General features: G+C 40.3%; 1 protein-coding gene across 1 annotated transcript; it reads right to left on the reverse strand.

Moving 5' to 3' along the window:
* Positions 1 to 453: 453 nt before the first annotated feature.
* On the reverse strand, positions 454 to 11,236 carry LOC113445508 (keratin, type II cytoskeletal 7-like). Its single transcript, XM_026714720.2, has 9 exons — positions 10,587 to 11,236; positions 9,322 to 9,539; positions 8,569 to 8,629; positions 7,394 to 7,489; positions 6,356 to 6,520; positions 5,183 to 5,308; positions 2,083 to 2,303; positions 1,577 to 1,608; positions 454 to 1,490 (listed from the first exon to the last, which is right to left on the reverse strand). Exons 1-9 carry the CDS (start codon positions 11,100 to 11,102, stop codon positions 1,219 to 1,221), a joined length of 1,707 nt encoding a protein of 568 aa, XP_026570505.1. The 5' UTR covers positions 11,103 to 11,236; the 3' UTR covers positions 454 to 1,218.
* Positions 11,237 to 11,622: the final 386 nt, after the last annotated feature.

The raw sequence follows: 11,622 nt of genomic DNA on the forward strand, positions 1-11,622 counted from the left end.
TCCACAGGTCCAGGAGCAGCAGCTTTGAAGTATTTGAGAAGTTCCTGGCAGATGGTACACAACATATCCAAGTTTCATCCAATCATGAATGCTCTTTGAAACCAGAGCCCTCCACGCTCCAAATAAGTAGCACTGAATAGGCCAATTAATCATGAAATTTTTTGCCTGACTCCATATTGCCCAATCTTACTATATGCTGCTTTATGGAGACCATATTTAGGGATTGGTGTGCATCCCTAATGTATGTTTCCTCTAAAGGAAATCCAATTAATTCAGGGAAGCCTACTCTCAGACAAACAAATATAAAATTATAAATAAAGACTACCTCTTCATGAAGAGTTATTTCCCAGAATATAATACATAAGGTTTGTGCAAGCCACTTCAAGGATGGTCCATTTTTGAAGTAAAATGATATGCGTGAAATCAACCATTTAAAAAAAATGAGACAACATCTAACTTGACTGCAGTTTATTGAAAATGATCAGCTCCTAAGAAAATGGGAAAGAAAGCCTAAGAAATGAAGATAGGTGCAACATAATCCGCAAAACTGGCCCAAGATTGAATGTTTTCACAGCACAGTCCTCAATTCCTGATTTCCTAACCATGAATTGTTGCTTGTTCAGGATTCTGCAGGACCCTGTCTTTCTGCAAACTCAACTGTTGAGTGGAAATGCGATGGTGGTTTGAGAACATTGGCATTTAACTTATCAGCACAAGTTTGACCTGCCTAACATTGACCTAGACATATACAGTGAAAACAAATGATCTCCTTAATGAAGCAGGGAACTATAGAAAGACTGAAGAGAACCATTGGTCGGAAGAAGACTCCAGGCAGGAAAGCTCTCTTTCATGCACATCACTATTTGGCAGCCATCAACTAGGCCAAATATGTACAGCATACTTAAGGAAGCAAAACCCAGATTCATAGTTGATTCATCTCCCCTTTCTTTCAAGCATTTCTCTCTTGGATGTCCTAAAATGGAATTTGATTACCATTTCATGACTGGTCATCGAAAGCAATAGAAGTAAGATGGACGATGACCTCCTTGGCGGGGACTGGTTGCAGATTTCCTCTGGGAGGTAAATAGAGACCAGATCTTGGGCTTTAGAAGACACCATTTGTTCTTTTTTGAGTTGCCAGAATGGGGTTGAAAGAGTTGCGTTTACACAAGCAGCTAAAAGATGTTCCTTTCCTTTGTGGGGGGCCGGGAGAGATGCCTAATATCTTCCGCTTGATTTGGTGCACGAGCTGGACGTGGTGATTCTTCGGATGACAGTGCCGGAACCACTTCCTGAGCCGTGAGAGAATCCACCTCCTCCACAGACTGAGCCGCCAGCCCCTCCACCACTTATAATGCCACCATAGCCTCCACTTCCATAGCCACAGCTCCCTCCGCCGATGCTACCGACAACACCACTTCCAATGCCGCCACAAATGCCACCTCCCATTCCTCCGCCAATTCCACCTCCAATGCTACCACGCCGCACAGCTGTAAAGAAAATACAGATTTAGTATGCACATCTTCACAACTTTAAAAACTATAAATCTATTCGGGGGAAGACATAAGGTACTTACAGACATGGACTTGAGATCCTGAGCCACAAAGCCTGTTTAAAGCAAAAAAAAAAAAAAACACCAGGTGATTTTTGAACAAAATTCTCCTTCATGAAACAAACAATTGCCCAATAGGTCAAGTGATAGTTCCATATGATATTGTCAGTTTTGTTGTTTGCAAGGTGGATCCCTCCACTCATGAATCCTCATGTCCTATCTGCAAACGAAGCCACAAAAGAAGCACCTTTCGAATCCAGGTAGGGTAGTGGGCAAAACCTGGAGCACCCCCGTGTAATGAAGTACATCAACATTTCCAAAGGCAAGCCAGAACTCCAGAAGTTCCAAATGAAACCTCTTTTCCCCAAATTAGGGAGTTAAATATTGACAAGACAATCTCTTAACTATTCAGATATTTAAATAGACATCATTTATATGATTTATTGGTAGATTTTTAGCCAGATTTAGCTTGTAGATACTTGGCCCATTTAAAACCAGACCCAACTCCTTATAGAGACCAGAAGACAAACCTGCTCTCTTCTCCTTCCAGCAGTTTCCTGTACATGGCAATTTCGATATCCAGAGCAAGCTTGACGTTTAGCAGCTCTTGGTACTCTTTCAGGAGGCGAGCCAATTCTTCCTTGTCTTTCGCCAAGGCGCATTCCAAATCATGCAGTTTTTGCTTCGCATCTCGGAGAGCCAGTTCACCACGTTCCTCGACTTCAGCGATGTCCGACTGCAATTTAGCACACTGCAAGGCAACAGAGATAACAAACAGCTCTAGTTGCCACTGTGAGCATCTTTTTAACTCCTTTTAGATGAAGTGTTTATCATGCTGTGATTCTATTTCATTTGGGAAATTTTCCAGGGGCTTCCACCAATAGTTCTGAGGTTTTTTTCTCTGCACTAAATTGAATTGAATTGACTTGGCATCCTTCAGTCTCAAGAGACCATGGCATCGTGCTATGAAACCGGTAACTGCCACTTCCCGTGTTATTTCAATGCTGTGTGCAAAGCTGGAGTGTCCTGTCCAGAGCATGAGGCCTGGGTAATTTAAAATGGAGGATTAACTGTTACCCAAGCGGCAGATCCCCCCTCTTCACATCACTGAAATAGTCTAATGGAACAGCAGAGCCGATACGGTTAGTTCCAGCTGCGTCACAGGAGTTACCAGAACATGATTGTACACTGTCACGAACTGCTTCCGGGACTCCTGCTCTGGATTTTGCCTTGAGGTTGCACTAAATAAATGCATAAATTTAAACCCACTGTAAATAATTTGATACTTCTGCACTATCTCTTGTGTGGTAGCACTTGGGAGCGAGAGATGTCCAAATCAGAAAAATAATTAATCCATCCATTAATCTGAGTTCCCTGTTTTGTTTGGTTTCACTTTTAAAAAACGATCTGTTAAAACTCACCCTTTTTTTTCAACTATCCAAATGCAAAAGTATTTTAACATAATTACCTCTAATTGTGTTTTAACATAAATGATCTCAAGATAATATCAGTTTCTAGTATTAGTTTCCATGATATCATTCTTTGTTAACTTACATTTCCTGTAGGCTAGTGTAGGCTTTTAATATACTGCATAAATTCCCCAGTGTAAGCTATTTTCCTTTAAGCATCTTATTTCAGAAATATACTTTCTTACACAATTTAGCTTTTTCTTTTTTTAAAAAAAAGCAGACTTTGGATCTAAGAAATGCTTCTGTTCATATTATATGTTACAAAGCAGTCTGCGTAGGTGGCAGAATGCCCTGCATGGAAACACTGTTAGTGATCAAATCAAATCATTTCCTTGGTCCTAGGAATTTGATGATTCATTGTAGATGCTCAGCAATGATAAAGGGCCCAGCACTCTGTCTGAATATTGCAGACTTTTTTTATTCTCATGTTCCAGTCCAGATGCTCAATCCAATTTTTAAAAAGGTATTATTACTTTTTATTTATTTGAATGTATAAGCTGCCAACTCTAATGGATTCCTGATTTCTGTCCAGGCAAGCCCTAAATGTCAGATCCTCTGACACAACTTTTTTTGCTATTGTTCTTTTCTGAAGCACCATCAAACATATAATGGAGTTAGAGAGCTAAATCATTTTACACTCCACTTTTTTTTTCCAGTTATCGTTCCTTTAAAAGATGGAACCCTGTTACTATGATTCCTTCTGCTTTTCAATTTTGAGGTTGTAAACCAGGATGCTTTCTTTCCCTTATTTCTCAAAGTATGGTGGTGATTTACTTATACCACCTCTGAGTTGATAGGAGAGCGGTAAGACACTTCCTTATATCAAGCCAGAAGGCCTTTTCCAGCTATACTGTGGTAGACCGATGTAGACATTTTCTGTGAATGGGCTTATATTTGGGCACAGCCGAAATGTGAACTCTTCTTATTTTGCTTAACAATCTCCCAGTGCACTTCAGCATCAGCATGGAAAAGACATATCTTAGAAGGTTTTTTAAGCCTTTTGTAGCAAGGCTTAACTTGTCTATGAAGATTCTCATTCATCCAGCTCATGATTGTCCCAAGGATGCTTTTTTTTTTCCCCAAAGGAACCTGGAGTTTTCTTGTTTTTCCTTGAACACATTTCACTTCTCATCCAAGAAGCTTCTTCAATTCTGAAGAACTGAAAAAGCTTCGTGGATGACAAGCAAAACGTCTTCAAGCAAAAATAAAGAAAGTCCTTTGAAAAAAAAAGTATCCTTGGGATAAGGCTTGACTCCTTGTTCCTTCCCCAAGCCCAGTCAGTATCTATGGACCTTAACTGAAGCCTCATAATCAAAGGGGATTGTTGTGAAGAGTTTCCTTATCTATATGGTGCATAAAATATGTGTAGCAGAACAGATGCTTTTCAGCTACACACATCAATACTTGAGCATGTATCATGTTCTCCCATGAACCACTGAAGAGCAGTTTAAAATTATTAAGAAGCTAAGAATGAAGAACACGCAGTTGTACCATTGGCTCATCCAGTTCAGAATTGCTGACGGTGACAAATATAGCAGATCTTTATGATTTAAAGATGTGTGAAGATTCTCCAGCCCTACCTGAAGACTCCTAAGACATGATTCCTGCCAAACCAGTCTTCTACCATGAACTACAGCCCTTTCTTGGTACATGGCTTTTCCTTTTCAACCACTGCAAAACAGATTCTATCCCCAAACCAATGTAATTCACATTGCAACACCCATTCAGTTTTGCTATTTAAGCCAATAATGTCACACCTGGACTTACATAAAGGTAATGCAATTCATCTTGTGTACAAGAGAGCTCAGCTATGATGATGCAATGAGATATGTGGTGCTGTTGTTCAGCTCTTACCACATTGAAAGATGGGAGAAGTAGTTTAAAAGGAGTTTGGCAAGTTTCAGTGAAATGTATTAAGCTACTGAGTCAGAGTGCTATCTGCCTGAGAAACAGAAATGTGCTTCAAGATCTTAAATCAAATGATAAAAAAAGCAATTAAAATATATGATTTAAAAAATAAATCATGTGTCCTTAGAATAAGATTCTGCACAAGCTCTCACTAAGAGATTCTTCCCCTTTGTAAAGGTGAATTCAACACTCATACAGTGACCTGGATCTCCCAAGGAGATTGAATTGTAATTCTTCCCTACACATTCCATACCTGCTTCTTGACATGCTCAATTTCTGAACGCAGTCTCTGGATGTTCCTAGTCAACTCCTGAATCTCCTGCCTGGTGTTGCGCAGATTGTCACCATGCCGTCCTGCTGTGTGCTGCAGAGCTTCAAACTGTTGGGCAGAAAAAGTGTAATTATCCATTTTGCTGCATCAGCCCAGTGGATGACAATGGAAGCAGAATAGCTCAGGGATGGCATAGGATGGCCGAACGAACATTTACAATTACATTACAATTTCCAGCAGGCCCAGACAGCATAGTTAATGGTAAGGGATGCTTGAAGTTGTACTTCAGCCACCTCCACAGAGCCATGGCTTTCACACTTCATATTGATTTGACATCCGTTTGATTATCATGGTTCCCAAAAAGGGCTTTGTAAAGCATTGTGAGTACTGACTCCATACCTAAGGTCTTAGGGTTGAGATGCAGAAGCTGCTAAATCATTTTAAGTCACTTTGTAGTTGACTGAATCTGGGCATGGTTGAAGAGTCTATATAAATGATACATCAACATCTGTCCTGGATAATTAAGGACCATTTTGGCTCAGATAACTGCTTTCTGTCACATTGTTCAGAAAATGAAGAGGCTTAAAAACCTAAAAAGTTATTAAAATAGGGTCCCCACAACTCACTATTCATGTTCATTCCTACCCTGTGTGTCAATACTGAGATTGGGCATCTTTAGGACTGATTGGTTGCTCCTTGGTCAGATTTTTAGGCCTCTCACTCCCAGCCTTCCTCAATCTGACCTCTTCAAGATGAGGCAGAACTGCATTTCCCAGAAACACAGCTGAGAACTTACAAGATAAGCATTCTACAACTTTGGAAGGTACCAGGCAGGGAAAAGCTGATTTATCAATATCAGTCATGGTGTTTGTTGCCAAGGCTTTCTTCAGAGAATTATCAATATTGTACTTTGGTGAGGGAACTACAAATTCAGCCTTAGAAGTCTGCAGAGAAGCTGAAGTCCAATTTGCAGGGACCTCATGGAGAAAGAGAACAACCATTTCAATAGTAATCTCAGCAAACGAGTAGAAGCAGAAAGTCCCTAATGCAATGTTCTGTGATTCTGTAGTTTGAATCCTCAGGAGTTCCTGCTTCCTAGAAAAGCATAAGATAAATTAGGGGATTTTATTTCCTTGTCTCAGTGTGATTACTTACCTGGGAGTGATACCAAGACTCAGCCTCAGCTCGGCTACTGCGAGCAATCTCTTCATACTGGCTCCTTACTTCATCGATAATACCTTCCAAATTCAAGTAGGTATTATTATCCATGCTCACTACTACTGAGGTGTCTTGGCCTCCAGTCTGGTACTGAGAGATTTCCTATAAAGAATCCCAAAAGCATGAGTTAGGTTGGCAATCTGCCTCACTTTTCCCCTATTTCACCACTCTTCATCTTAATCTTCATCTGCTTCCCCATTGACTTTGCTTGTCAGAAGGTTGCAAAAGGCGATCACATAATGCCAGGACACTCCATCCATCATAAATATGAGGCAGTTGCCAAGCATCTGAATTTTGACCATGGGACCATGGAGATGCTACAACAGTCATGTGGGAAATGATCATAAATCACTTTTTTTCAGTGGTGTTGTTTAACTTTGAACATCACTGAAGGGTAGTCATCACTAAAGTTGATGACCACTCATAAAAGAGAGCTAGAAGAAGGAATGGTTTTCCTCCATCCTGTGTCTAGGGTCTCCACCTTCGAGGGCCTTGTTTTTAGATGGGTGAAAAAGGAAGATAAAGTCAGCCATCTGACTATTCTAAGAACATTTGCTGTTATAATGTGGACATTTTTTGCTCTTGTAACCGAAATCACTGAAGGCTGTGTCCTGTGAACCAGAGGTGATATTCAGCAGGTTCTGACCAGTTCTGAAGAACTGATAGCAGAAATTTTGAGTAGTTCTGAGAAGCGGTGGTAATCTTCCCCCAGGATTGGGGAGAGAATGGAGATTTTACAGTATCCTTCCCCTGCCACACCCTCCAAGCCATGCCATACCCACCAAGCCATGCCCACAGAACCGGTAGTAAAAAAATTTGAATCCCACCACTGCTGTGAACATGCCCTTTATGAAATAAAATTCTTTCTTGGAAGGAAAGGATCATGGTATACATAAAGACAAATCTGAATTTGGGTTCAGCAGAACCTGAAGACACTCTCTTCCTTTTAATCAGTGAAACTAAACCATTCCTTACCACATCAAAGATTTTTCTCAGGAAGTCAATCTGCTCAGCCAAAGCAACAACTCTTACTTCCAAGTTGCTCTTGGACAAATAGGAACAATCCACATCCTACAAGAATCCAAAAGAATGTCAGTGTAAATCTTCAACAAGTCTCATCCCCAGTTGAACCATATCTGAACTCTTTTTAGCAAGTCTACACAAAGAGCTTTGTATGTTCCTTTTAGGTTGTTTAATTTTAAGTCTTCAGCTCTCTGTTTTTGAAAGACCACATCAGCAACATGTGAAGAAACAATACACTGGAAAATACATATAAGTAGGACAAAATTGCTGCTTCTATTCTTCATTGAGTAATTACAGACAGCAAACTTTTTCAGATCAAATCAGGTATCAGCAAGCTTCAACACATAATACCATCTTTTTGACTAGTCTAAAAGATCCACTGTGAATTACAGGGATAACATGTTTACTATTCAGACATATCAGGAGCTACTGAATTTATAAATAGGTGCATAATCCTTTTTTAACAGTTAAGGAGAGAGGATAATAAGTTTTGATTTCAATGTCAAATTATTACTTTTAGTCAACTCTGAGGAGCAAAATTAGTTAAGTCAACATTTCTAATTCTCTGAATTTGGCAATGCAGTTTACTAATAACAAACGCCATATAAAGATTAGGAAAATGTGAGATGATAGATGATAGAGATTAGATAGATGATAGATAGGTAGGAGGGAGGGAGGGAGGGAAGGAGGGAGAGAGAGAGAGAGAGCGCAAAATATTACACATTCACATTTTTGTATAAACTTGATCAAATAAATCTTAATCTTGACAAATGGAATTTGACAAACAAACATCTAGAGATTTGCTCCTTTCTATTCATGGTTCTGTCTCAATTCAAAATACCTTTTAATATATCAGACTCCCTGAAGATGGAAAACAAATGTATTAAGGAAATTCCTAATTTGATACCATTCTACTTTTCCATATAGAACAAGATTCAGATATGGACTGTAATCCTATAACTATATCATGTAGCCTTTTTGGCAACAGAAAGATAGGCCTACATGTAGATTTTTGACCATGGTGACTTAGTTCTTAAAAATTGGAGAAATCTTAAAGAACGATTCAATTCTGTCCCTGGATTATGCCTTCCATGTTTGTAGCAAACTGCCAGATATTCCTCTCTCACCTTTTTCAGCACAACAAAATCATTCTCAGCCGTTGTGCGTCTGTTGATCTCCTCTTCATACCTAGAAGAAAAAGCAAGTGAGTTCATTGATTTCTTGACCAGGACTTTGAATGCAATCACACATAGACTACAGAAGCCAAGCTAAATACTAAATACAAGAATTCAAGATAAATACAAAGCTATCATAATAAACACAATGAATAGAATGTGAACAAATTCATCAAAGAAGCACTAAGATATTAATTCTCCCACCTTTGTTCATGGGACTTCCTATGCTGATTGTAATGTTATCCCCCTACTTTATATCTATAATGTTGGACTGCAATATTTATGTTCTCCAGGGCTTGGAGCAGCACCTGCAAAGAGCATTCTTTGTGGAAAGGTTTCTCAAGAATTATGTTCAATGGTATTATTGTATAGAGCCTCGATGGCGCAGTGGTTAGAGTGCTGTGCTGCAAGCTACTTCTACTGCAGCCAGTTGCCTGCACTTTGGCAGATCAAACCCCACCAGGCTCAAGGTTGATTCAGCCTTCCATCCATCCAAGATGGGTAAAATGAGGACCCAGATTGTTGGGGGCAATATGCTGACTCTGTAAACCACTTACAGAGGGCTGTAAAGCACTATAAAGCAGTAAATAAGTAAGTGCTATTGCTATTGTGATCTGCTGCTCATCTGTGGGACAGACTATCACTTGACTGCAAGTGCCAACAGCTGAAAGGGACACAGTGGTTTGTTGTTTCTGAAGTTCTCACTTGTTCTTGTAGTCTTCCACGTAATGCTGCATACTTTGGAGTTCTGTGGACAGCTGTGCTTTCTGGCTGCGGATACTTTCAATCTGATTCCTCAAGTTATTTAGGAATTGCTGGAACTGGGCATCCAGATTCATAGTTGGACCAATGCCTTGTGACTGTTGTTGGAGGATTTGCCATTTGGTTTGCAATACCTTGTTTTGTTGCTCCAGAAAGCGAACCTATAAAAGAAATTAGTTGAGGGAATTGCCACCACAACACATTGGGATAACTGTGGAGGAAAATTAACAGCAAAGCTGGACCATTCCAGCTAAATGAACCTTAACTTGAGAGAAAGGAGCAAATTCATTATGTTCCCTTCTCTATTTCGCCTTTCTTTTCTTTGTAAAATTGAAACTCTGATCATCTGGGGAATGAGAAGACGATCTAAAGGACACAAGTATTTTGAGAAGTTCATGAACTTCACTGGACTTCCTTCAGCTGCCAGTGGAAATCAATGAAGGGCTTGTTCTGTATCCTTCAAACTCTATTCTGGGTCAGGCACTTTACAAGAGCCTATGTGGTTACTTGTGCTGAGCAAGAATATTCCAGACAGACTCATCCCAGAAATGCAAACGCTGCCTCTTTTTTAGTAGACTACAAATGATGTACACAAACATTTTCAGTAGCAAGGCATCATTATTTGAAAAGCTTGTGATAGTTTTTCCATGCTTGGCATTTTTAATCCTTGGCATCTCCAGTTAATCCTTGGCATCTCCAGTTCCGGTAAGAGGCTTTGAAGGCCAGCAACTGATTTAGCCCTTACAAAATACCTTTTTAAAAAGTTGTGTGGAAACGTTCAGGCATATATACGGCAATCAGTTACATTTTGTCTTATAAATTCCACACATGCTACTTTTTAAGTGGCAAAGCTTTCTGTTATCCTGAAATCATTTTGAAAATCTATCTGCTAATGAACACCCTAATCACTTTTTCTGGTTTTCTACTACTTCCCAGACATTTGCTTCTATTCAATTCATCCATTTCCCAGAGCCCAACAAACAGCAACGTTTTAAATAGTTACTAGGAATCTTTGTAAGTCTCATGATATCAAAGTTTCTTAGAATATTCTATGTAACTTCCAAATAAAGAGAGTTGGTAAATGAATTCACACCAGGAACTTTAGATGTTACTAGATTGCTGAGCACCAATTGCATCAAGTTTTGTCAGCTGACATGCATTCCATGACACCAATCAAAAACATAGCATTTTCTGTTCTGTTAACCTACCTTATCAATGAAGGAAGCAAACTGATTGTTGAGGACTTTGATCTGCTCCTTCTCTTGATTTTTTACTTGCTGTATTTGGGGGTCAATATCTACCCGGACCGGTCGCAGAAGACTTGGATCCACTTGGACACTGCCAATACCTCCAAGGCCGCCGAATCCTCTACCACCTAACCCACCTCCCATTCCTCCATAACCACCTCCCATTCCTCCATAACCACCCCCTATTCCTCCATAGCCACCTCCTATTCCTCCACAGCTACCTCCTATTCCTCCATAGCCTCCACCATATCCCCCACAGATGCCCCCTCCATAGCCAGGTCCATAGGAAATCCTTGTAACTCCACCATAGTTATGGAGACTCCTGCTACCATACTGGCCTCTCATACCACCACCATATCCCCTGCATGAAGAATAGCTACGCCTGATTCCGCCTCCGGTGCCGCCACCAAAAGCAGAGCATGAGCTGTAACCCCTTCTGCTCCCCTTGGAGCCTTGGCAGATGGTCTGGAAAGACATTCTTGTGTTCTGGTCAAGAGAGCAACAAAGAAAATGAAGAGGACTAGTAGCAGCTGGGACAAAGTTTAAAATAAAGGAGTAGCTGGAGAGTGCTGAGCCCAAAGAAAGCCAAATCCCTCTGGATCCAGAGCTGGAAGCAGCTTCCCTTTTATGTATTCCAGGGAGGTGTTGGACTTGATTTTGCATGGGCGGGAAAGAGGATATCATTATATTGTGTTCGTGGCTTGGTGTGGTTGACAGATCTTCATCTCCAGTTTACCAAACATTGACTCTACCCATTAGCACAGCCCTTCTTACCAATAGAATAAAGGGAAGACGAAGATGAGGAGGAGGAGGAGGACCAGCAATCGTGCAATATATTCAGTGACTAAGATGTCTTAAGCTTGATTATTGTAGCTGATGAGTAGACCTGACACAGAGCAATTGCCTTTATTCTCAATGGCGATGGTATCAGCCTCTCCATCTGCTTTTCAAATTGCAGAGTCCCAGGGCAGGCAGCTGCTGTGCAGACTGTCAAGCA

This window comes from Pseudonaja textilis, chromosome 2 (genome assembly GCF_049901715.1).
Source record: "Pseudonaja textilis isolate UNSWEBS1 chromosome 2, rPseTex1.2, whole genome shotgun sequence".
NCBI classification, from domain to species: domain Eukaryota; kingdom Metazoa; phylum Chordata; class Lepidosauria; order Squamata; family Elapidae; genus Pseudonaja; species Pseudonaja textilis.